This window comes from Hyperolius riggenbachi, chromosome 12, assembly GCF_040937935.1.
Source record: "Hyperolius riggenbachi isolate aHypRig1 chromosome 12, aHypRig1.pri, whole genome shotgun sequence".
Taxonomy (NCBI): domain Eukaryota; kingdom Metazoa; phylum Chordata; class Amphibia; order Anura; family Hyperoliidae; genus Hyperolius; species Hyperolius riggenbachi.
In genome coordinates, this window is record NC_090657.1 from 19,099,840 (window position 1) to 19,127,710 (window position 27,871).

At 43.0% G+C, this 27,871-nt stretch overlaps 1 protein-coding gene and 1 long non-coding RNA gene across 3 annotated transcripts in view; one reads left to right on the plus strand and one right to left on the minus strand.

Moving 5' to 3' along the window:
* Nucleotides 1-27,871, plus strand: part of LOC137541338 (uncharacterized) — a 62,838-nt gene that overhangs the window by 30,793 nt on the left and 4,174 nt on the right. Inside the window, exon 2 of the long non-coding RNA XR_011025127.1 lies at nucleotides 25,391-25,573. This is a non-coding gene — a long non-coding RNA (uncharacterized lncRNA). The remainder of the gene's footprint in view (nucleotides 1-25,390; nucleotides 25,574-27,871) is intronic.
* Nucleotides 23,891-27,871, minus strand: part of PRKCA (protein kinase C alpha) — a 535,637-nt gene continuing 531,656 nt past the window's right edge. For both annotated transcript variants that reach the window (XM_068262584.1, XM_068262583.1), the window contains one exon: nucleotides 23,891-27,077. In XM_068262584.1, coding sequence (XP_068118685.1) covers nucleotides 26,913-27,077 — 165 coding nt within the window. In that variant the 3' untranslated portion in view covers nucleotides 23,891-26,912. The remainder of the gene's footprint in view (nucleotides 27,078-27,871) is intronic.

A 27,871-nucleotide genomic window follows, 5' to 3' on the forward strand; every position in this document is an offset into this window, starting at 1 on the left:
ACCGTGGTCTCTCTGTTGCTTCTACTCCATAGCCTGCTCATAAACTTGCTGAGCTATCTGGCTGGCTGGCTTTTGTCTGTGTTCATCCATTATATGTCAGAAGAAGAAAATTCACAATTTAATGAAGTGTCCTAAAGAATTGAACTCTGGTCTTTTTGCAGGTTCTGTCTTAGAGACAGGTGACAAACTCTCTGAGCTATTTGCTTGGCTGACACCTGTTCTTTTTACTACAGTATATGTTACAAGAAGAAAGGCTTCACAAATAAATAAAGGACCTGATAGATTCGAACCCTAGAGTGTCCACAGCGCCTGCTCCAAAGACCGGTAATGACTGAGCTACCTGGCTGGTTGGCTGCTTCTTGTGTTCCTATATTATATATATCATAAAAAGAAAGCTATCGTAATTCTAAAAAAAAGCATGTTTCATGTTTCAAATAACCTCATTGTGTTTTCTCATTCACTTGAATGCTTATGTAGAAAAAACTACTAAAGGTTAAATTGTTAAAGAACTCTTGCGATTAAAACTTGTGCTTGTGAGTCTCAGAGACTATGAACAAACCACTGAGCTATTGCTCAGGCTCATGTCTTTAGACGCTCGTCCATCATATTTAACAAGCAGCTATAATCCTACAACATAAAAGAGAAGAAGTCTGAGTTGAACTCACAATCTCTGTGGGACAAACTCCTGGCTACTAACCCACAGAGCCATTTGTCAGTCAGGCTTGGGCCTCACTTATTGTTCTCAAACCCTTCACAACACAAACTAAATGACTGCTAATGTTGGAATTTAATTGCAGGTGTTAATACTAGAGAGACACAGCTCATCACCGGCCGCCAAGCTAATGAGCCATTTACCTCTATTGGATGCCACCAACATATTTATCTAATGCACAAGTAAAAGAAGAACTATGAGAGTCTTATGAATGCCACATAAAGCAGTAACATTCTGGTAGCAACAGGGATTGAAGCCAGATTGTAGAAGCTTGAGTCATCTCATCAACATAGCATCGGATAGAGCCACACTCAAAGCTACTGTGAGGTGCTTCTAGCAGGTCTCATTAAGTCATCCACATAGTAGAAAGGTTATAAATGTGGACATCCTGAACAAGTGCTATATATAGAATAAGTCATTCACTTCTGCCACTGGAATTTCAATTTAGGTCTTTAAAACTATCTGTATACTCCAACATCTACAGTATATAATGGGAAAGCCACCCCTTTTGGGGTTTGAACTCAGGTTGCTCAGTACTGTTGTCAGCAGTCAGGGACTTTCCCTCTGAGCTATTTCCATGCTCACTAGTGGCCATGTTCGGCCATGTTCGTCCATCATATTTCACAAGAAGGTAGACCTCAGAGACTATTAAAGTATACAAAGGAGTTGAACCGTGGTCTCTCCACAGGTCCTGCCCCACAGAGTGGTGATAATGTCTCTGAGCTATCTGGTTAGCTGATGTTTTCCGGTGCTCATCCATTATATGTCAAAGAAGAAAGATCTCAAAGACTATTAAAGGAGCTTAAAGATTTGAACTCTGGCCTCTCCACAATTGCTTCCCCATTGACTGGTAATACTCGCTCTAAGCTAGGCAGGTGGCTCACGTCTGCCTGTGTTCATCCATTATATGTCACAAGAATAAAGACCTCAACGATTATTAATGCAGCCTAAAGATTTGAACACTGATTTCTCTACAGTTCCCACCCCATAAGCTGGAGATTTACTCTCTGTGCTACCTGGTTGGTTGAGATTTGCCTCTATCCATCCATTATATGTCAAAGAAGAAAGATCTCATAGATTATTAAAGGATCCTAAAGATTTGAACCCTGGTCACACTATAGTTCCTGCCCCATAGGTCAGTAATAACCTCTCTGAGCTATCTGGCTGGCTGATGTTGGCCAATGTCCTGCCATTATGTCAAAGAAGAAAGACCTCAGAGATTAGTAAAAGATCCTAAATATATGAATTCTGGTCTCCCTACAGTTCCTGCCCCATAGATTGGTGGTGATAAGCTCTTTGAGCTATCTGATTGGCTCATGTTTGCCTGTGTTCATCCATTATATGTAACATGAAGGACCTTAGTAATTATTAAAGAAGCCTAAAGATTTGAACACTGATTTCTCTACAGTTCCCATCCCATACACTGGTGATTTACTCTCTGTGCTACCTGGTTGGTTGAGATCTGCCTCTATCCATCCATTATATGTCAAAGAAGAAAGATCTCATAGATTATTAAAGGATCCTAAAGATGTGAACTCTGGCCTCTCCACAGTTCCTGCCCCATTGACTGGTAATAAGCTCTCCAAGCTACCTGGCTGGCTGTGTTCCTGTGTTCATATGTTATCTGTCACAAGAATAAAAACCACAGAGATCATTAAAAGATCTTAAAGATTTGAACCCTGGTCACCCTACAGTTCCTGCCCCATAGGTCAGTAATTAACTCTCTGAGCTATCTGGCTGGCTGATGTCAGCCAGTGTTCTGCCATTATGTCAAAGAAGAAAGACCTCAGAGATTATTAAAAGATCCTAAAGATCCTAAATATATGAATTCTGGTCTCCCTACAGTCCCTGCCCCATAGACTGGTGATAAGCTCTTTGAGCTATCTGATTGGCTTATGTTTGCCTGTGTTCATCCATTATATGTAACAAGAAGGACCTTAGAGATTATTAAAGGAGCCTAAAGAGTTGAACACTGGCCTCTACACAGTTCCTGACAGACTTTTTTTGTGACAAGGGACCCGGCCCTCCAAGGCAAGAGTTTTACTCACTACAACACATTGGTGTCAATTCACCAGAGGTTACCAACCTATTTATCTCTTGGAAGGTAATTTACCTCCTATGAAATCTCCAAATAGCAATTCTCCAGAAGTATAGGGGAAAATATCGACAGAGAGAAATGCAAGAGATAAATGTGAGATAAGTATGAGATAAATAAGTGATAGTTAGTAGTTAGTTTTTTTCCAAATCACAATTCACCAGGGAAGAAAGGGGGTGTGGCCATTCGTTATTTTTTCATCTCTTTGGCATCAATTCACCAGAGGTTACCACCCTTTTTATCTCTTGGGAGGTAATTTACCTCCTGTGATATCTCCAAATAGCAATTCTCCAGAAGTATTGGGGAAAATATCGACAGAGAGAAATGCAAGAGATAAATGTGAGATAAGTATGAGATAAATAAGTGATAGTTAGTAGTTAGTTTTTCTACAAATCACAATTCACCAGGGAAGAAAGGGGGTGTGGCCATTCATTATTTTTTCATCTCTTTATCCCCTGAATGAACCTGGAGATATCGTGGTTCTCACACAGCAGCTGCTGCTGTGGAAGATGGAGCCTTTTGAGCTTACTCTGTTAGGCCTGGTGCACACCAAAACCCGCTAGCAGATCCGCAAAATGCTAGCAGATTTTGAAACGCTTTTTCTTATTTTTCAGTAATGTTTCACCTAGCATTTTGCGGTTTTGTAAAGCGTTTTTGGTGTAGTAGATTTCATGTATTGTTACAGTAAAGTTGTTACTGAACAGCTACTGTAACAAAGACCGCCTGGCAAACCGCTCTGAAGTGGCGTTTTTCAGAGTGGTTTGCGTTTTTCCTATACTTAACATTGAGGCAGAAACGCCTCTGCAATCCAAAATCTGCAGCAGCCCGGGAGTATGCGTTTCTGCAAAACGCCTCCCGCTCTGGTGTGCACCAGCCCATTGAAATACATTACCCAAGCGTATCCGCAGCCGCAAGCGGATCGCAAAACGCAGCCGAACCGCTCTGGTGTGCACTAGACCTTAGAGCTTGCTTCTATTATGAGGAGACAAAGGCGCAGGAGGAGGGTCTGTTTAATCGCCCCCTCGTATTTTTCGTGAGAGAACAGTTCTTGATAATTTTACTGAGACAGAGGTGGTGAAGAAGTTCAGACTCACTCGTGATATGATTTATGATATGATCCGGCAGTAAAAGGCGGGAATAGTCTGGTCATGTAGTGGTAAAACTCCGCCTCCTACCCACAATGCTTCACTTTCAAGCTTACAGAGAGGAAAAGTATCCCATGTAAATCATTAATACCGATTACCTAACTCTCTGCTTTCTCACACTTTCCTCATGTATATCTCTCCATTATCCCCTGCTATCGAACATTTTTCTCTCTGTCCTCTCACACTGGTGAATTGACTCCAGAGTGTTAAAATACCTCATGAGATAAACTACCTACCTTTTTTCTCTTAGTAAATCCTCTCTGGTGAATTGACACCTTTGTCCCCTGAATGAACCTGGAGATATCGTGGTTTTCACACAGCAGCTGCTGCTGTGGAAGATGGAGCCTTTTGAGCTTACTCTGTTAGGCCTGGTGCACACCAAAAACCGCTAGCAGATCCGCAAAATGCTAGCAGATTTTGAAAAGCTTTTTCTTCTTTTTCTGTAGCGTTTCAGCTAGCATTTTGCGGTTTTGTGAAGCGTTTTTGGTGTAGTAGATTTCATGTATTGTTACAGTAAAGCTGTTACTGAACAGCTACTGTAACAAAAACCGCCTGGCAAACCGCTCTGAAGTGCCGTTTTTCAGAGCGGTTTGCGTTTTTCCTATACATAACATTGAGGCAGAAACGTCTCCGCAATCCAAAATCTGCAGCAGCCCGGGAGTATGTGTTTCTGCAAAACGCCTCCCGCTCTGGTGTGCACCAGCCCATTGAAATACATTACCCAAGCGTATCCGCAGCCGCAAGCGGATCGCAAAACGCAACCGAACTGCTCCGGTGTGCACTAGGCCTTAGAGCTTGCTTCTATTATGAGGAGACGAAGGCGCAGGAGGAGGGTCTGTTTAATCACCCCTCGTATTTTTCGTGAGAGAACAGTTCTTGATAATTTTACTGAGACAGAGGTGGTGAAGAAGTTCAGACTCACTCGTGATATGATTTATGATATGATCCGGCAGTAAAAGGTGGGAATACTCTGGTCACGTAGTGGTAAAACTCCGCCTCCTACCCACAATGCTTCACTTTCAAGCTTACAGAAAGGAAAAGTATCCCATGTAAATCATTAATACCGATTACCTAACTCTCTGCTTTCTCACACTTTCCTCATGCATATCTCTCCATTATCCCCTGCTATCAAACACTTTTCTCTCTGTCCTCTCACACTGGTGAATTGACTCCAGTGTTAAAATACCTCATGAGATAAACTACCTACCTATTTTCTCTTAGTAAATCCTCTCTGGTGAATTGACGCCATTGTCTACAACCCTTCTATAGGTAGTGGTTTGGGGACAACTGTTACCTATACAGTCTGGGTTTTATATATTTGAGAAATCATCCAGTTGTAGAAAGACATACAGTCATCCTAAAGATTAAGTGAGATTTTTTTGAATTTCATTCAGCAACTCAGGAATGTAATTGTTGAAAATCAGATGCAAAAACGTGTTTCTTCATGTTTTCTTCATGTCTCATGTCTTTTTTGGGCAGGGGACACACGTGGTTGAATTTTCTGCGAGTGTTTATGGGCTTGCGGTTTTTCCCAGCAGCTAATGTAATTGATAAGAGAAAACTGACTGAATGCGCAGAATTATCCTGCAGGATGTCAGATTTTATTTTCCATTTTTCTGCGCGTGAAAAACGCATTAAGTGTCAACAAGCCTATAGATTACCATGAGTTCTCAGTTTAAACCAGAAAACATGCACAGAGACAGTCAATTGTGTCCCCTGCCTTACAGGGGAAAAAAAATTACCCTGGCATTACAAAAGGCACATAGACGTCCAATCATGCCAATCGCCTTTAGGGCCCATTCACACTAGAGCGTTTAGCCGGCGATTTCGGCTGAACGGTCAAGCGCTAGCGCTTTTTGAGAGCGCTAGTGCAATAGAAACCGAAACCTATGGGCCCGTTCTCACTTGAGCGATTTGTGTTAATCGCCAGCGATTAACGCAAATGGTCAAAAGTAAACGCGTTGCCTGCACCATTTTCAGGCGATTTCCTAGCGATCGCCTTTCAGTGCTATAGAAGCGCTAAACGCGATCGCAGAAAAATTGCTGCAGTGTCCAGTGATTTTTCTGCGTGAAATCGCGGAAAAATCACTCCTGCAAATAATCGCCGGCGTTTTGCACTTCTAAGTGGGAATGGGCCCTTGGGGCTTGATTCATCAAGCAGCGCTGCTAAAGTGCTATGTAAATTAATACAGTAGCGGCCGCGAGTGGAGTATCGCGGTAGTGATCCTCCACAGAAGCTGGGAAACCCGCAGTTAATGTTACACGCATTGCTAAGGAAGCAATGTGTGTAACTAAGGAAGGCACACTCCTTACATGGCAGCGCGCACTGCTATGTAAGGCGTGCATAGTGTGCACTATGGCTCATTAACCTCCTGGGCGATAATCCCGAGCTGAGCTCTGGGTAAGCCGCCGTGGAGGATTTCTCAGCCCCTGGTGGGCCGATTTCCACACTTTTTGCTTTGTTACACGCAGCTAGGACTTTGCTAGCTGCTTGTACAAGGCGATTGTCGCCGCTCTGCGCCAATTTCCCGCTGCTTTAGACCCCCCCCCCCCCCGAGACCCCGTGCGCAGCCTGGCCAATTACCACCAGGCTGCGCTAAGGGGTAGATCAGGACTCGCCCAGATGCCATGACGTCGATGATGTCATCCTGATCGTCGCCATGGCGATGGGGGAAGCCAAACAGGAAATCCTGTTATGAACGGGATTTCCTGTTTGCTCTGATCGCCGGAGGCGATCGGAAGGGGTGGGGGAATGCCGCTGCACATTAAAAAAAAAATGTTTAAAAAGTGCTGCGCGCCGCCTTCCTGTCGATGTTATTGTATCGCCAGGGAGGTTAAGCCATGCTGCTTGATGAATCAAGCCCATTATGTGTAAGAACACTGCACAGCATCTATGTGTACAAATTCATCCGAGTTGATGCACATTTATGTTTTTTTTATGTAAATATATGCAGTTTGAAAATGGACCAAACAATTTAAACCCAGGTTTTAATTTGATTGGTCCTTTTTCAAGCTGCATATATTTGCATAATCTCAGAAGTATTTGCATCTCATTGATCATCTCTAGTGTACAGTAATGTGAGCCTGTGGTCTTTATTTTGTTCTTGCAGATTGCACACGTCTGCTGTAGTAACTCTTTCCAACCCTATTTGGAGATCACCCACATCCCCCAGGAATTTTCCATCCGCTGTGCTGGAGTGGTGTGGGTGACCTCTCCATGCAGTGGTGTCGCCACCTCAGTGATCAGGCGACCTGTCCATCAGTGGGGGGACAGTGTCGTCTCACGCGCCCTACCTCCACCCCACACTCGTCAACATAATACATTATTACGCAGCATAGTGCCTGTATAATGGCAGATAGTGCCGCCCGCACGTTGTGCAGCCCTGCATGCGCAGTAGGAGCCTGTTTCCCATTTAATTGTGCACTCCCGACATTTTCAGGGTAGGGAGGGGGGAGCCCCCCCCACTACCCCTGTGCCAAATCGCAGCCCCCGAGCCCTGCTGGTTCCTGAGATAGGTTTCTGTATTCTATCCCGGGAACCAGCTGGGCTTGCTGGGCTTGGACTCTCTCGGAGGGTCCCCTCCCTACCCTGAAAATTTCGGGAGTGTACGTGTAACAGAAGCAGAGATATTTCAGGGAAATATTGTTATTTAACTTCCCACTGAGCATGCGTGATACTTAGTGTTGGGCGAACATCTATATGTTCGGGTTCGGGCCGAACAGGCCGAACATGGCCGCGATGTTCGGGTGTTTGAGCCGAACTCCGAACATAATGGAAGTCAATGGGGACCCGAACTTTCGTGTTTTTTAAAGCCTCCTTACATGCTACATACCCCAAATTTACAGGGTATGTGCACCTTGGGAGTGGGTACAAGAGGAAAAAAAAATTGCAAAAAGAGCTTATAGTTTTTGAGAAAATCGATTTTAAAATTTCAAAGGGAAAACTGTCTTTTAAATGCGAGAAATGTCTGTTTTCTTTGCACAGGTAACATGCTTTTTGTCGGCATGCAGTCATAAATGTAATACAGATGAGAGGTTCCAGGAAAAGGGACCGCTAACGCTAACCCAGCAGCAGCACACGTGATGGAACAGGAGGAGGGCGGCGCAGGAGGAGAAGGCCACGCTTTGAGACACAACAACCCAGGCCTTGCATGCGGACAAGAAGCGTGCAGATAGCAATTTGCTTTTTGTCGGCATGCAGTCATAAATGTAATACAGATGAGAGGTTCCAGGAAAAGGGACCGGTAACGCTACCCCATCACAGATGTTCATTGTTCATGTTACTTGGTTGGGGTCCGGGAGTGTTGCGTAGTCGTTTCCAATCCTGGATTGATTCATTTTAATTTGAGTCAGACGGTCTGCATTTTCTGTGGAGAGGCGGATACGCCGATCTGTGACGATGCCTCCGGCAGCACAGAAACAGCGTTCCGACATAACGCTGGCTGCCGGGCAAGCCGGCACCTCTATTGCGTATATTGCCAGTTCGTGCCAGGTGTCTAGCTTCGATACCCAATAGTTGAAGGGTGCAGATGGATTGTTCAACACAGCTACGCCATCTGACATGTAGCCCTTGACCATCTTCTCCAGGCGATGTACTACTGTTCCCAGCAGCGACACAGAGCACAATGCTATACAGTGGTGGGTGAGCGGTGTACTACTATTCCCAGCAGCGACACAGAGCACAATGCTATACAGTGGCGGGTGAGCGGTTGTACTACTGTTCCCAGCAGAGACACAGAGTGGCAGTAAACACAATGCTATATAGTGTGGGTGAGCGGTGTACAACTGTTCCCAGCAGCGACACAGAGCACAATGCTATACAGTGGTGGGTGAGCGGTGTACTACTTTTCCCAGCAGCGACACAGAGCACAATGCTATACAGTGGTGGGTGAGCGGTGTACTACTGTTCCCAGCAGCGACACAGAGCATAATGCTATACAGTGGTGGGTGAGCGGTGTACTACTATTCCCAGCAGCGACACAGAGCACAATGCTATACATTGGTGGGTGGGTGAGCGGTGTACTACTGTTCCCAGCAGCGACACAGAGCACAATGCTATACAGTGGTGGTTGAGCGGTGTACTACTGTTCCCAGCAGAGACACAGAGTGGCAGTAAACACAATGCTATACAGTGGTGGGTGAGCGGTGTACTACTATTCCCAGCAGCGACACTGAGCACAATGCTATACAGGGTGAGCGGTGTACTACTGTTCCCAGCAGAGACACAGAATGGCAGTAAACACAATGCTATATAGTGTGGGTGAGCGGTGTACTACTGTTCCCAGCAGCGACACAATGACTGGGGGGACCCTGGCTAGCCTGGCTGGAGAGAGAACTACCGTGCCTGCCTACCCAAAGCTAAACCCACAGACAAATGGCAGAGAAATGACGTGGATCGGGTATTTATTTACCCGAACCACGTGACCCGTTCGGCCAATCAGAGCGCGTTCGGGTCCGAACCACGTGACCCGTTCGGCCAATCACAGCGCTAGACGAACGTTCGGGGAACGTTCGGCCATGCGCTCTTAGTTCAACCATTAAGTGTTCGGCCGAACTCGAACATCACCCGAACAGGGTGATGTTCTGCAGAACCTGAACAGTGGCGAACACTGTTCGCCCAACACTAGTGATACTCAGTGAGGAAGGCTGCTTCCGGCGGCACTATCTGTCATTACACCGAGGAAGATTTATGGTGTGTAACACTTGTAAGATTAATGAAAGATCTTAGACCAATTTTACCCCCTTCTATGTAGTATGAGAGCCATACCTACACAGTCTATTCTATTGAGCTGAACTCCCCATCAGATAAAAATCTTTGCAAGATGCTGCACACACAGATGCTGCACACACAGATGCTGCACACACTCAAAAGATCAGTATCTGCAAATGATCTGTTCCTGCAAAAGATCCGTTCCTGCAAAATGCATTCATAGTCTATGATATCTGCAGATCCTCAAAAACACCTTGTTTAACAGACAGACTATTCATCTGCATATCTGACAATCTGCAGATCTGAAGATCCATCCTGGTGGATCTGATCTGCAGATTAATGTCTGTTAAACAAGGCGTGTATGAGTATCTGCAGATATCATAGACTACAAACATTATCAAAGGAACAGATCTTTTGCAGGTACTGATCTTTTGAATGTGTAATGCTGGATACACACGGTGCGTTTGCGCACTCGATTTTCCTGTCGATTCCCATCGATTTATTTATTTCCAACATGTCCGATTTGGATTTCGATGGATCGTTAGGTCGATTCAGCATACTTTGCATGCGAATCGACCTAACGATCCATCGAAATCCAAATCGGACATGTTGGAAATAAACGAATCGACGGGAAAATCGAGTGCGCGAACACACCGTGTGTATCCAGCATAAAGCATCTTGCAAAGATGTTTATCTGATGGGGAGTTCAGCTCAATAGAATAGACTGTGTAGGTATGGCTCTCATACTACATGGAAGGGGGTAAGATTGGTATATCTTTCTTTAATCTTTCAAGTGTGTACACACTAACACTTTGATGTGAAGGGCCTTATGCCTAGTACACACCATACAATTTTCTGTTAGATGTTGTGTTAGATTATTTTCTGTAGAGACTGGTCATTATCTCTGGCTGGATAGTGTAATGGTTAAGGGCTCTGCCTCTGACACAGGAGACCAGGGTTCGAATCTCGGCTCTGCATGTTCAGCAAGCCAGCACCTATTCAGTAGGAGACCTTAGGCAAGTCTTCCTAACTCTGCTACTGCCTATAGAGTGCGCCCTAGTGGCTGCAGCTCTGGCGCTTTGAATCCGCCAGGAGAAAAGCGCGATATAAATGTTATTTGTCTTGTCATTGTCTTCTGGTTATCTCCTGCTGTACAATGCTTAATTGCTCATTAGATAATCTATACAATTCTATTTACGATCCGATTAAATCTGACATGTCTGATCAGGATTTGATCCAATTCGATTTGCCATTGTTGTGCAATGAAATTGATATGAATCGAATCCCGATCGGACATGTTGGATTTAATCAGATCGTAAATACAATCGTAGTCGAAACGCACAAAGAATCGTATCGTGTAGATTGGGCTTAACAGAAAATCTTACAGAAAATTGTATGGTGTGTACTAGGCATAACCCTGTGTCGGCTAGTTCTGATGGAGGAGCAGGCAGGGGGAGCCCAAAAGCTCCCACATAATATTATTACTTTGGGTCGGAGGGGATCCAATAGCAGTGCAGGCAGTGGCAGCTTTTATGCTCCTTGTCAGACATAGTCCTACATCTGGAGCTGGTGTGAATGCTCCACTGTCAGATCAGACAGCGTTTACACTAACAGCACTACACTATGCCCTCAATTCACTAAGCTTTATCAAACGTTTGATAATTTACCTCATGGGTAAAATCTAATTTTGAATTCACTGGCCTCAATTCACGGAGCATTATCAAACGTTTATCAAACACTTTATCAAACGTTTGATAATTTACCTCATGGGTAAAATCTCACTAAGGTGTTATATATTTGTTGAACGTTTTATCGGTAAAACATTCGATAAATATATAACACCTTAGTGAATTTAAAATGAGATTTTACCCATGAGGTAAATTATCAAACGTTTGATAAAGTGTTTGATAAACGTTTGATAATGCTCCGTGAATTGAGGCCACTAAGGTGTTATAGGGTTATCGATAAAACATTCAATAAATCTATAACACCTTAGTGAATTCAAAATTAGATTTTACCCATGAGGTAAATTATCAAACGTTTGATAAAGTTTAGTGAATTGAGGCCATAGTCCTACATCTGGAGCTGGGGAGAATGCTCCACCGTCAGATCAGACAGCGTTTACACTAACAGCACTTCACAATGGCCTCACATCACTAAGCTTTATCAAATGTTTGATAATTTACCTCATGGGTAAAATCTAATTTTGAATTCACTAAGGTGTTATATAGTTATCGAATGTTTTATCGATAAAACGTTCAATAAATCTATAACACCTTAGTGAATTCAAAATTAGATTTTACCCATGAGGTAAATTATCAAATGTTTGATAAAGCTTAGTGAAGTGACCTGTATGTCTGACAATTGTTTGATAAAGCTTAGTGATGTGAGGCCATAGTGTAGTGCTGTTAGTGTAAACTCTGTCTGATCTGATGGTGAAGCATTCTCCCCAGCTCCAGATGTAGGACTATGTCTGACAAGTGTTTGATAAAGCTTAGTGATGTGAGGCCATAGTGTAGTGCTGTTAGTGTAAACTCTGCCTGATCTGATGGTGAAGCATTCTCCCCAGCTCCAGATGTAGGACTATGTCTGACAAGTGTTTGATAAAGGTTAGTGATGTGAGGCCATAGTGTAGTGCTGTTAGTGTAAACTCTGCCTGATCTGATGGTGAAGCATTCTCCCCAGCTCCAGATGTAGGACTATGTCTGACAAGTGTTTGATAAAGGTTAGTGATGTGAGGCCATAGTGTAGTGCTGTTAGTGTAAACTCTGCCTGATCTGATGGTGAAGCATTCTCCCCAGCTCCAGATGTAGGACTATGTCTGACAAGTGTTTGATAAAGGTTAGTGATGTGAGGCCATAGTGTAGTGCTGTTAGTGTAAACTCTGCCTGATCTGATGGTGAAGCATTCTCCCCAGCTCCAGATGTAGGACTATGTCTGACAAGTGTTTGATAAAGGTTAGTGATGTGAGGCCATAGTGTAGTGCTGTTAGTGTAAACTCTGCCTGATCTGATGGTGAAGCATTCTCCCCAGCTCCAGATGTAGGACTATGTCTGACAAGTGTTTGATAAAGGTTAGTGATGTGAGGCCATAGTGTAGTGCTGTTAGTGTAAACTCTGCCTGATCTGATGGTGAAGCATTCTCCCCAGCTCCAGATGTAGGACTATGTCTGACAAGTGTTTGATAAAGGTTAGTGATGTGAGGCCATAGTGTAGTGCTGTTAGTGTAAACTCTGCCTGATCTGATGGTGAAGCATTCTCCCCAGCTCCAGATGTAGGACTATGTCTGACAAGTGTTTGATAAAGGTTAGTGATGTGAGGCCATAGTGTAGTGCTGTTAGTGTAAACTCTGTCTGATCTGATGGTGAAGCATTCTCCCCAGCTCCAGATGTAGGACTATGTCTGACAAGTGTTTGATAAAGGTTAGTGATGTGAGGCCAATGTATTTATTCTTAAAAACGTGAACGCAATCGCTGCACAAAGCAATTTTGTGAGAGTTTTGCGTTTTTTCTATACCTTCCATTATAGCAAAAACACCCCAAAAATGGTACAGGCACCGCTTTGTGGACTGCAAAGCAGACGCAACGCACTGATATGAACCTTCTCATAGAGATGTATTGCACAAGCGTTTAGTGGGTGGTTTTGAAAATCGCCTGCGCTTGAAAAAGAAGGCAAAAACGCCCTTATCGCTCACACTACAACAGCTTTTCTGAGCGCTTGTGATTTTAAAAGCTCTTGCTAATGTTATCCTATGTGAGTGTTCACACTGGAGCGATGTGATCTTGTAAAAATCCCCCATAGCATTGAATTAGCACGAGCTTTTAAAATCTCTGGCATTTAAAAAGCTCTTGTAGTGCAAATTAGCCCTAATACAGGATATAGCCTAGCAGGACTGCCTCCAGTCCTCAGCCCCAGTACGCCTGGGACCCACCAGAAGCAGCTTTCTAAGCACCTATGCTTTGAAAAAGCTCTTACTAATATAATGCTATGGGCGATTTAAAAAAACAACAATAAACATATTGCTAAGGATCACACCCATAGCATTACATTAGCAAGAGCTTTTCCAATCACAAGCACGTTTGTGTATGTTTAATCCTCTTTGTTGTTTGTGTGATGTCTCTTTATTGCACCTGTTCGAGTTTCCCCACATTACTGGAAGAGCAGAAAAATGAGGCTGGGATGTTAAAGCACACTTGTAGTGAGAGGGATATGGAGGCTGCCATATTGATTTTCTTTTAAACGATGTAGATTGCCTGGCTGTTCTGCTGATCCTCGGCCTGTAATACATTTAGCATTAGACCCTGAACAAGCATGCAGCAGATCAGGTGCTCTGACACAAGTAGGAGCGATAAGCCGCGTGCTTGTTTTAGGTGTGTGATTCAGACACTACTGCAGTCAAAGAGATCAGTAGGACTGCCAGGTAAGTGGTATTATTTAAAAGGAAGTCAAATATGGCAGTTTTTAAAAAATCGCTCTCACCTCAAGTTCCCTTTGAACCTGAGTTCAGACAGGACCCTGTTACATAGTTATTTTGGTTGAAAAAAGACATACGTCCATCGAGTTCAACCAGTACAAAGTACAACTCCAGCCTGCTCCCTCACATATCCCTGTTGATCCAGAGGAAGGCGAAAACCCACCCACAAGGCATGGTCCAATTAGCCCCAAAAGGGAAAAATTCCTTCCCGACTCCAGATGGCAATCAGATAAAATCCCTGGATCAACATCATTAGGCATTACCTAGTAATTGTAGCCATGGACGTCTTTCAACGCAAGGAAAGCATCTAAGCCCCCTTTAAATGCAGGTATAGAGTTTGCCATAACGACTTCCTGTGGCAATGCATTCCACATCTTAATCACTCTTACTGTAAAGAACCCTTTGCTAAATAAATGGCTAAAACGTTTTTCCTCCATGTGCAGATCGTGTCCTCTAGTCCTTTGAGAAGGCCTAGGGACAAAAAGCTCATCCGCCAAGCTATTATATTGCCCTCTGATGTATTTATACATGTTAATTAGATCTCCTCTAAGGCGTCTTTTCTCTAGACTAAGTAAACCCAGTTTATCTAACATTTCTTGGTAAGCGAGACCTGTGTCGCGAAAATGTATATGGGCGGCTGGATTAATCATTCCCATCTCAATAAGAGAAAGGTAGCTGTTCCAGTGAAACATATGGGCTGAGGTAATCAGTCCACTGAGGCGCTCTGACGCAAAAGGCATTTGTGGTTACTATTGACCCGATGAAGCAGGAAATGCCCATGAAACGCATTCTCTGACCCGACTTTGTGCAATTAACTCTTGAATTTCAATTGAGTTGCATTTGGCTGCTGTGGAACCCACAGGAGAAGTAAGCCAACTATACCTCTCATTTTTTGAACGGTTTTTAATTTTTACACTTTTGGGCGCCTCCATCTACCAATTATTTCTGAGAAGTGTCAGTGCCACTATGGAGAAGCTGTGGGATGGATCCATAACTTTTTGTTTTTTATTACTAATATAGTCAATAAAATACAAATAATTCTGGATTGCATGTTAATTTAATGCAAAGTATATTTAGCTTGAAATTGAGCTAATCGAAAACAGCAGAAAGTGAATCTGATGTGCCTAAATGTCCAGCTGCATACAATTTGCATCTATGTATTTAACCATCTCTATTCTGTCACAATCGATTCACTGGGCTTCCATAACCCAGAAGCGCATCTTAAATGCCAGCATATCACATCATGAAGATGATGAAAAAAATATGAGATTAGTGGTGATAATAAAGAGCACTTTAAAGAGAAACTCCGACCTAGAATTGAACTTTATCCCAATCAGTAGCTGATACCCCCTTTTACATGAGAAATCTATTGCTTTTCACAAACAGACCATCAGGGGGCGCTGTATGGCTGATATTGTGCTGAAACCCCTCCCACAAGAAGCTCTGAGTACCGCGGTACTTTTGGCAGTTTGTTACAATGTAACAAGGTTCACAGACAGGAATTAGCTGTTTACAGCTGTCTCCAACAGCCAAAACAGCTAGCAGCAGCTACATAACCTGCCCACAGTAAAAATTTCACCATGTAATAAATGTCAGAATGTAAATCTGGGAGAGGAAAGATTTTACAATGGGAAAACACTGACTAAATCATTTATACATAATTATGGTAAAAAATGAAGCACTTTTTTTTACTACATTTTCACTGGAGTTCCTCTTTAAGAATGAGCTACGCACTTTATAATAAGATTAGCACTTTCTAACAAACTGATTGAGCTTATAGGGATATTTATTAGGTATAGTTAGTTAACAATGGAGGAATATATGTGTAATTAGGTGATGTAAATAGGGCACCGTTTCTTTTATTAGTTGATGTAAAATAGGGTTGTGAGAAAACGCGGAAAAGCCGCCGCAAGTATTCAGAATAAGGCAGCTGATTCCGCGTTCAACATGGCAGCTTGCGCGCATGGGCCTGCATCCACTAGCCTGACGGAGCGCGGAGAAACCGCCGCATGTCCAGTGAAAAAGGCGGCGGATTGCGCGTCCGACGCGGCGGTTTGCACACATGGGCTTACCACTAGCAACATGGCTGAACGCGGGGAAACCGCCGCGTGCTCTGACAGCGGTGCGGTTGGCCCCGCGTTCAAACCAACAGATACATTACAACACATGTCTGGTGTGGCTGGGACTGATAGTCCACACAGGTTCAGAAGGACGCGCGCGCAGAGCCTTTATGACAGTCAGAAGGGTGTCAGCTGATCCAGCCGATCAGCTGACAATTCTAGCAGGTTTCCTTGGTCCAGCACTTAGGGGAGGCGATGGATAGCGCTGGTGTATATATACTGGGTGCTGGTCATTTCTCTGGTGTCTGGCGTTGCGATCACTACGTGGTAGCACTCAGACCTTGTCAGTATCTGTGATATTATCTGTGTTATTATCTAGACCAGTTCCTGGGTGTTGATGATCAAGGACCTCACACCTCAGTCTAGGGAAAACTGTATTTCATCTGTGTTATTATTTAGACCAGTTTCCAGGGTGTTGATGATCAAGGAGCTCACACCCCAGACTAGGCATTGTTGATTATTTGTTATGACCTTCTGCTTTCCTGACTACTCTTCTGATCTCTGATTTAGTACTTTGCTATATCTGTTACTCTGTTGCCGAACACTGCTTGTCTTAGGATTCCGCATCTGTCTCCTGTCTCTGTCCCTGATCTGTCTGTCTGTCTGTTGCCGACCTGGCTTGTCTGAACTCGAGAGCTATCTTCCCAGTCAAGAGATAGCTCACAGACCTGGGGGTGACTCCCTTCCTTGGTGTCACCCACTCTCTGTCCTCCCTACTCCTAGCCTGACCCCTCCCTCGGGAGAGTCTCAGACTTGCGGAAGAAACGTGTTACTGTGCTCCTTACTGCAGGGCACCTGCTCCTCAGGTGCAGTCCTCAAAGTATTTCTGTTGCACCAAACACTCTTACTACCCAGGTGTCCAGAGGTTAGAGATATATCTGATTATCGGTGATACTGCAGATCATCAATAATCGGGTATATATCGGTATTCTCGGTAATACTGCAGATCACCGGTAATCAGACCCTCTCTGTGTTACACCGATCGTTACAAGGGTACTGTCTTTTTAATAATAACTCAAGCACTTTATAATATAAAATAATTTTCATATATAATGGGATGAGTTTAAGTATCACCTATAAATTGGTAGGATAGGGATTGAGTCATATTTACGCAATGAGATTCATTTTTGTATGTATGTATGTATGATGCATTGTGAGAGATATGCATTGTGAGAAACGGTGCAATAGGATTAGTATATGGATTATCTTGAGCGCTTTTAGAATAAGGCTTATGGATGAAGGTGTTTAAATGTACACAAAAGCTGCAAAGTGTTTTAATATCTTTTTAACCACCCTGGCGTTCTATTAAGATCGCCAGGGCGGCTGCATGAGGGTTTTTTTTAAATAAAAAAAAAACTATTTCATGCAGCCAACTGAAAGTTGGCTGCATGAAAGCCCACTAGATGGCGCTCCGGAGGCGTTCTTCTGATCGCCTCCGGTGGCCAAAAGTAACACGGAAGGCCGCAATGAGCAGCCTTCCGTGTTTGGCTTCTCCTGTCGCCATGGCGACGAGCGGAGTGACGTCATCCGACGTCCTGACGTCAGCCGCCTCCGATCCAGCCCTTAGCGCTGGCCGGAACTATTTGTTCCAGCTGCGCAGGGCTCAGGCGGCTGGGGGGACCCTCTTTCGCCGCTGCTCGCGGCGGATCGCCGCAGAGCGGCGGCGATCGGGCAGCACACGCGGCTGGCAAAGTGCCGGCTGAGTGTGCTGCTCTTTATTTCATCAAAATCGGCCCAGCAGGGCCTGAGCGGCACCCTCTGGCGGTAATGGACGAGCTGAGCTCGTCCATACCGCTAAGGTGGTTAATAATGTACGTAGATTGATTAATTGTAATTCTTTTATGTAATCCATGGCGTGGATAGAATGGGACAGCATATGGGGGAGTAGCCTAGCAGAGGAGGGCGGTGTTGTGGGCGGAGCCCTGTACGGAGGAGGCGCGGCTGTTTTTTTTATTCAGACGATGGGCGGTGACCTTCAGCCCCTGAATGAGTCACGCATAGTGACGAAACGCGTTGGGCGGAGTCGGAGGTGTGCGCGCTGACGTCACGAAGCTACAAGCAGGAGAGACAGTGGGGTGGCGTGCGGGTCCATTATATCTGCGGTAAGGAGCGTATGTACCCGCTGTTATCCTGCATAAGTGTCACATTAAAGTTGGATGCTGCTTTTTATAATTGGGTCCTCCTTGGCTGACCACTGGATTATTGTGATATGCTGGCATTCAAGATGCACTTCTGGGTTATGGAAGCGCAGTGAATCGATTGTGACTGTTGGTAAAGTAAGGTGAAGTGACCGCTGTTTTTTGCTGCGATCCCCTGATTGTTGAAAGGAGTGAATTCCACTGGAGAGCAGTATAATTTTTCTGCTATTGGTAACCATCTCTATTGACTGCACTGATGAGGACCAGAAAGTGTGAAACAGGCTCTATGTATGTTGGGTTGATATGGCTCTGTAAAATGTATAGGCTACAGAGGTTCACTATACACCAGCGGTTCTGGATGTGTGTCTGGCTTCAGGGGCAGAAAGAGATTAACACTCAGAAGTGATGCATCATGGGAAACCATACTTGCTAATTTAAAGCTGAATCACTGCAAACAAGCAAACCATGAGAGAAACAGGAAGGCTCTGTAGGCTCCTTAGGGGAGTATCTTTTGCTTATCTGTCTTTTTTTAGCCCTTTATAGGCATAATTCACACTTATTGTAAAAAAACGAAATGTTTTTGTGCATTCAATTTGCGTTTGTATGCAAATTTTCATGAACATTTTTTTTTTAACCACAGGTAAGGAAAGTCAATTGGAATTCGCAAGCGGTGGGGATTTATGGTGCAAAATGTACTTTGTTTTTGGGCATGCAAAAACATGGACGCAATTTGGGGAATTTTCAAAGAAGTGCAATTCTTCATTGATTTTCATTAGATGTGTGGCGAATGTGCTTTTACACATTTTCATGCAAATTCTAATAAGTGTGAACCCTCTCCTAATGGTTCTGGGTCATCATGAGCTATCTGGGCGTAAGAGTAATAATCAGGGTTTTTGAAAACTTGCTAGAAAACTCTGCAGTCATTTAAATGACCTCTGTCGCGAAAATCTTAAAATTTAAATTCATGTAAACATATACAAATAAGAAGTACATTTCTTCCGGAGTTAAATGAGCCAAAAATTACTGTTCTCCTATGTTGCTGTTACAGCGAGTAGTAGAAATCTGACATTACAGAAAGTTTGTGGACTAGCCCATCTTCTCATAGGGGGTTCTTTATTTTTAAAAGCACTTAGTGAATGGCAGTTGCTCTGTCTAACTGCCCAAAAAAAAAGCGTACGGTGAGCAGGGAGGCTGTCCAGCATCACTGTATAAATCCTTTTCAGGGAATGTCTTTATAAAGATGCCGAGATTCCCCTATGGAGAGATGGACTAGCCCAAAACCTGTCGGTATTGTCAGATTTCTACTACCTATAGTAAGTGACAGCAACATAGGAGAAAAGTCATTTATGGCTCATTTTACTCTGGGAGAAATGTACTTCTTATTTGTATGTCCTTTAAATTTTAAGATTTTTGGCGACAGTTCCGCTTTAAATATATTACTTAGAGCAGCAAATGGCACATTACCTTCCTGTTGCCAATAACCGTAATCAGTAAAATAATTATGTAACATAGCACTTTGGTATGTGGTGTGTAAATCCTCGTACACATGCCTGACAACGGCCACCTCAGCCGACAACCAGGCCTGTGTATGGCATTTGACGACCGCCGACACCCAACCCGTGAGAGCAATCCGTCAGGAGAATCTACACAACCCCGCGACTCCGATCCTTCCGCCGATCCCATTATTTGCGCCGCTCTCCAGCTGCATAACGTCACACATGGGCTACTTGTGGTCCCTTTGTCGTTCCCCCCGCATAACAACACAGCGCATCGTCCGCTACACAGCTGACACGCGTGTGTGCAGCCCGGCCCAGCGATAACATCAGCTGGCCATGTATACACACCCTTATAAGTACTGCCATGTTATCAGATTATCCTACTTCATGTTATTTACTGTAAACCCTTTATTTCCATACAGGGCTGTGGAGTCAGAGCTGAGGTTGGAGCAATCGTTGGGTACCCGGAGTCGGTGGTTCTATAAACTGAGGAGTCAGAGCTGAGGTTGGAGCAATTGTTGGGTACCCGGAGTCGGTGGTTCTATAAACTGAGGAGTCAGAGCTGAGGTTGGAGCAATTGTTGGGTACCCTGAGCCGGTGGTTCTATAAACTGAGGAGTCAGAGCTGAGGTTGGAGCAATTGTTGGGTACCCGGAGTCGGTGGTTCTATAAACTGAGGAGTCAGAGCTGAGGTTGGAGCAATTGTTGGGTACCCGGAGTCGGTGGTTCTATAAACTGAGGAGTCAGAGCTGAGGTTGGAGCAATTGTTGGGTACCCGGAGTCGGTGGTTCTATAAACTGAGGAGTCAGAGCTGAGGTTGGAGCAATTGTTGGGTACCCGGAGTCGGTGGTTCTATAAACTGAGGAGTCAGAGCTGAGGTTGGAGCAATTGTTGGGTACCCGGAGTCGGTGGTTCTATAAACTGAGGAGTCAGAGCTGAGGTTGGAGCAATTGTTGGGTACCCGGAGTCGGTGGTTCTATAAACTGAGGAGTCAGAGCTGAGGTTGGAGCAATTGTTGGGTACCCGGAGTCGGTGGTTCTATAAACTGAGTCAGAGTTGAATGATTTTTGTAACGACTCCACAGCCCTGTTTCCAAATGAAAGGTGCACTTCAAGAAGAAACTGCTTCCCACACCTAACATCTACTGACCAATCCATTAGGGAAAAATATGACTTTCGGTCCACTTTAAAGGTACCCATTTCATCACCTGATAATTGCCAAGATTGCTCCTTGCAGTGTGTGTATATAGGCAGGAAGATGTCAAGCTATCAAAATGTATCTTTCTCTTTACTGAACTATAATGGACTTTTATCCTGTCACCCCCCACACACATTTTGTTCATACACCTCGACACATCTATGTAGTTATCGCTCTCTCAGACGAAAAGGTGGCCACTAATTATACAATTTGCTGAGCAATCGTTTCCGAACAATTCTTCCTACGAACAATCGGAAATGATGGGTTGTGACCACTAAATGGACAAAAATCTCCTAGCCAATCCGATTAATGAAATCGATCCAAATTTCGAATCGATCCTGTCAATCTAATTGGATTGGTTAAGAGATTTTTGTCTGTTAGTGGTCCCAAACCATTATTTCCGATCGTTCATACAAAGAATTATTTGTAAACGATCGTTTGGAAAATTGTATCGTTAGTGGCCAACTTTAGCAATACTTATCCCCACAGGACAGCACAAGAGACAGGAGACACACATTTACCAACAAAAGAATTTATTGAAAAGACATTGCTTGGGTTACATGGATGTATTGGAAGCGAATGTTCTGGTGAGTGCATTCAACATTGTGGTAAAACAGTTACAAAAATTCCCACCATAAACCATTATATGTCCTGTCCCAAAGCTCAATCTGCAGAGCTGGTCTTAACCAAAGAAAGTAAACTCGTTACACGCCATATATTGGGCCTGAGATAGCATGATTCTCTGTGCCGTTTACATATGCCCCCGGGACAGTCTATCCAAAACAGGAATTTTTAAAATGTGGAAAAAGAAGTGAAACTCCCTACAAAAGGTCCTAACCTCCTATGGAAAGATCTCTTCTCAGGACTTAGAAATATACAAAAAGACAGAGGGGCATTCAGCCAACAAAAACTTAACCTGAGCCCTGTGAAGGGAACCTGTCTCTCTGCAGAAGAATTTAATCTATGGGCTGAGGGAAAAATTCAAGCAATCCATGATTAGGGATTATGTGCTCTTGAACCGACCTGAAATTTTCACCTGGATACCAAGAGGTATATTAATGGCATTGGTATTGTGAGTGAAAACATTCAAGGAGGAGGTACATTGACGACATATTTAAAATTATTTTTTTTAAAAAAAACCTTACACAATCATGGATGCTTTTTATTAATATTCCCAATCACAAAGTTTCCGGAGTCCAGGAAAACAATATATGGCGTCAGGAGGGCATGAGAAGTGGGAAACAACAGAATTATACAACAACTCTGCCTTTCCTTCACAGTCAAATGAAATTACAAAAAAAAAAAAAAAAAACCCAAACACTTTCTGCGCAGGTAGGTGATGATTTGGCGTGTAAGACCAGCCCCTCAGAACAGTCGCTGTGTGCATAGTACCATTGAGAAATCAACAGAATACGAAGAGGAAAACAGAAACCAATTTACTCGCCCCACATACAATTCTGGCTAAACAGTGTTAATACATGGAACACATATACCGTACATTTTTTTTACCTTCATTATTTTTTTTTCTATTTACTGCAGGAAAATTAGTTTGGTTTGTAACTTGTAGCAAATTCTTGCTTTTGGGCACTGGACGGTTTACAAAGGCTTGACATGCATTGCAAGGGCTAATAATGAACAGATATGGCAGTAGTAATGTCAGTCTAGCCAAATATACATCTATAATCCTATGAGCTGTACATTGCACCTCAGTCACGGTATACATCTTGCCTGCACATTGATCTAAGATTATATGTAACGTGGAGCCGACAGTCATGCATACTCAGCCACTGTCCCATTCGCAGTAAGTTCCCTGCCACCGCACCTTATAGGATACTCTGGGATGAAATGTCACAATATCAGAAATACCTCAAGGATGGGGTAAGGAAGAATACTTGATATGTGAATAACACCATAATACAACCAATAGCATTCATATTCAGAAGCCTCCACTTTCCGGACTTGCTTGGAAACAAGCAAACATTTTGTGATAAATACTAAATTCTTGTAGTTTTGGAGAGATTGTGGAAAAAAACAGTCAGGTTTCAATAGTTGCCAGGGACCTTGTTGAAGAGATTTCTCTTTCCTTCTCATGGACAAGTGTCATTATTTGTAAAAACAAAACAGAGGACACCAAGAGCCCAATAGTGCAATATTGTCTGGTAAGCTCAATATATAATGTAATGTCAAAGGGTCTTATACTCACAAAGGTGGGTTACCATCAGGTAACCACTTGACAGGCAGGTGGGGAGTATTAGTACCTGACCCCACTCAGGTATAAAAGTCGCTCTCTGTAGATAGGAAAATGGGGAAAGAACCCCTCCACCAGGGGTGGCCTTAATCGTGCTGTAATATGTACGAACAGAGGCGCCAAGCAGAGTAAAACAATGTTCTAAAAATGATAAAAAGAGGGAAGTCGAGGTGGACTTACCTCCCTCTGGTAGTGGACATATACTCAAATGCAGAGTAAAAAATATACAATTTATTCATAGCTCCATAAAATCGCAACGCGTTTCGCGGTCAACAATCCCGCTTCATCAGGCAGTACAGGAGCATATAAAACTGGTTCAGGTCCATAAAGCGTGACAGAGGCACTCACACGCTTTATGGACCTGAACCAGTTTTATATGCTCCTGTACTGCCTGATGAAGCGGGATTGTTGACTGCGAAACGCGTTGCGATTTTATGGCGCTATGAATAAATTGTATATTTTTTACTCTGCATTTGAGTATATGTCCACTACCAGAGGGAGGTAAGTCCACCTCGACTTCCCTCTTTTTATCATTTTTAGAACATTGTTTTACTCTGCTTGGCGCCTCTGTTCGTACATATTACAGCACAAGTGTCATTATGAAGCAGGGCCGGTTTTATAACTAGGCAAGTTTAGGCACTTGCCTAGAGGCAGCAGATCCCCACAGACACTTTGCTGAGCATCTCAGAGCTGCTGCTTCTGTTCTATGGCTCCATTTACAGCCATTATCCGTGGTGAGAAGTAGGTGTGATCAAGTGGAAGGGGTGTGTTCTAAGGTGTCAAAGGTTTTGAGGAGCAGAATTTAAGGCACTGGTAATTCTGTGCCAATAAGTCATTGCCCTGCCAAGAACAGTAAAAGGGCAAATTTCTCTCATGGACACACACACACACAAAAAAAAATAATAGTACTCTTAGGGTGTATGTTAATATCTATTTTTTACCCCCTGCACTTGGGAGACTCTCTTACATCAAGTCCTGGCAAAAACTGCTAACCTAGTCATACACCATGCAATCTTACATTTTTATTACCACATTTTCTGTAATGTTAAAACTGACCAAAACCATTCTGACTTACCCACCTATTATAACTAAACAACACTGCATAGTGTATGACCAGCTTACCTAGGCAAAGCAAAATCTCCACAACAAACAGCAATATCAACCCAACGATGGAATTATTCTATCCAAAACTAGGTACAGAAAGAAGTGCTTGAAGCAAAACTGACACTGTATCAAAATTATTTTGCACTGTTCTTGTATCAGGATTATACTTTTGGGGCATACCTGTTGCCTTAGCTATAGCTGTTAAATATTCTTCTCACTTTTGGTTGGATATTCCTGATTATGAAGATGGGTTTATGAGGTTTTTTTTTTTTTTTTTTTACGATAGAATCTGATCTCCTACGAAGATATGGCATATTATACTGAATATTCAAAATAGTACAATACTGTAGAGACATTAAAGGCAGGTCATTTTTATTATCATCTGAAATTCTAAAAATTGGTATCTAAGAGTAAAAAAAAAAAAGTTTGAATAATCTGAGCCTATAGATCTTTGATTATTTGGAATAAAAAGGGGAAGGGGAAGTTAGAAGAAATAAGTTTCCATTGTAAAAAAATAATAATAAAATTAATTATCTTACTACTAATTGATAGGCAGGCTTCCTGAGTATTTGGCCCAAAAGTTGGGCTGACAGAGTTGCTGAAAGGTCAAATGTGGCACAGATATTTCACATTTTATTATGGTTTGGCTTATTAGGTAGGAAACCATGGATTTTTTAAAAATCTTTTTACCTTAGCTTTATGGCCAATAAGGAACACCTGTTTATTAGAGAGGAGTTATCCGTCAATGTAAGCTATAAAAAAAAGTTTGACGGTGACCGTGTAGAACCCACCATATGGCGCAACGGGTAAGTGGACTAAAACTGCATTTTCAAGCAATGGCTTGATAAGAAATTTCAGTTTTGGCACAAATCTCAACACAACTTTAAAGGTTTACTGCATAAAAAAAGAAAGAAATAAAAGACTTCATTTCTCCTTTTTTTGTTATCCTACAGAAGACAGGAGAGCTCCCATGAGAACTAGCATGCAAAAGCCAAACAGCAAACGTTCCAGCATGCATCAATTCACCGCATGCGCTCGCTGATTACATGCAACCGCAACAGAACTAACAACAGATTTTTACCAACATGAAACGGGGAATGGAAGAAAACAATGTCAAGAAATGTCAATGTCTTGAGGTGAGAAGTATTTTTTTATACAAATATAATAGATCTTCTAGTACATTCTGAAAATGGAGGAGGGGGGGGGAAGGGGGAGGAGAGGGTTTTTCAAATGAAAACATAGTGGAAAAAAAAGAAGACTGGAGACCACAGCGCCAAACGCAAGAAGCGCTCACAGCCAAAAATCTAAAAAGAAAAAAAAAATTATCTAGAGAGAGTATGTGTAGAAAAATCCAGAGACCTTATTCCACAGACAATATGAAAAATAAAATTGCAATAAGCATTAGCCTAAAACTAAATGAACTGCTCAAACTGAGCAAGAAAAACAAAACAAAAAAAAACTTCACAAATATAGCAGGATTTTTTTTTTAATAAAAAATTCTCAGTAATACTCTTAATGGAGATTAATTGAGCTAATGTGTCATCACAGAATCAATTAAGATTGAATACATTATATAAACATGCAAAAGAATCATTGCATGACGCCAATGCCAAAAACAAAACAAATAAAAAAAAATATATATGACCAGCAAAAAGAACCCTTCTCTTAATTCATCTGGATTTACGGTACATTGTTCTGCGAGGTGATTAAGTATTAATAATTAAGGTTTGATTAATAAGACTTTGCTGGAATCCCTCTACCATCACTAGAAAGGCATTGTGTGGCATCTGGGTCCACAACGCACTGTTGAGTACCTTCATATAATATCTGCAAATAGCTTCCACCAGACATGGCGTAATGTCTTCTACACTCTGCTGACTCTAGAGATGGGTTCTAGACCCCTCAACTACTTGTACATTACAAAACATGTTGGCTTTGTGTCGATATGTGTTCTACATGGCAACAATCGATTTGGCCCGTCTAGATCCTTGACCATTTCTAGACCGAGTTCAGAATCTCACTAGTACCTTTATTCTGGTTCTGATATGGCAATACAGACACACAATGTAGAATGTTTGTCCTCAGGATACCACCCACTGACCCGTAACAGAAGGAAGAACGCTGACCTTTTTTTCTGCTTTTTTTTAAATTTTCGGTCTTAATAAACTTCCCTATTCCTTCTTCTGGCCGAACCTGAAATTCTAAAATAGTGTTGTCTGTTTCATCCGCTAGTTAGAGCGCCACGAGTGCTGGCGCTCAGAGAGATTTAGTGTACGGCCCGGTATTTGTCCATGGGCACCTCTATACCATTCAATAAAAGTACAGGATTTTTTGTTTTCCCTTCAAGAAACAGATTTAACCCTAGAATTTACAGGTGCTTAGATTTGGACTTTTCTATTGTGTTTTAAAATGGCCACCTGAAAATTGTAGGGTTAAGACTTGTGGCCTTGAAGGTTGGATTCAGTGTCCCCTTGTTCATGCCACGCTTTGCAGGCTGGGATGTATAAACTGCAAGTTGATAAAAGAAAAGCCTTCAAAGTCAGCTTGATCGATGTTGGCGATGACCAGCTGGTCGGGGGGTGTCAGCACTGGTTGTCCTCGTGTGAAGAACTTGTCGAAGTTTTCTGCCCCTTTTCCACACTGCAGGAGAGATAGAGTAAGTTATATTCAAGTACAAGGTTCATAATATACATTATTACCCTCATCTCAACAGCTGCTTTCTATCTCATTCATTTTTAACATGTTCACACAGAATTTAACAAAGACAAACACGTGATCTCCCTTCCCCTTTTGACAGAAACACCACCACCCTTTTGTTTACCTACGGTACTTGCTTCTTTGGCTATACTAGAGTTTACATCACCACAACAATGGAGCGCTAGGCTGGAGAGGCCATCTCATCATCTAGTGATGAAATATGGCATATATGGTATCGCTTTAACTTGGACGAACCAAATAATGTATTTTGAGGTGTTTTAAAGTGTAACTGTCTGGCATATAATAAGCATATTTGCACATGCTTATATAAATGTGTAGTTGTATGTGCTGCATTAACATAGATGTCATTGCATCTATCTAGAAATGCCGCAAAAGATGCTCCTCCTCCCCACTCTCTCCAAATCGCCGCTCCCAGCGCTTCTCCAGCTAGCATGTCACGCTAGCTTTATTAGTGGAGTGCACACGCTGGGAAGGAGGAAGCGGGGGAGTGTCCGTACTTCTGCACGTCACGCTAGCTTTATTAGTGGAGTGCACACGGTGGGAAGGAGGAAGCGGGGGAGTGTCCGTACTTCTGCACGTCACGCTAGCTTTATTAGTGGAGTGCACACGCTGGGAAGGAGGAAGCGGGGGAGTGTCCGTACTTCTGCACGTCACGCTAGCTTTATTAGTGGAGCGCACACGCTGGGAAGGAGGAGGCGGGGGAGTGTCCATACTTC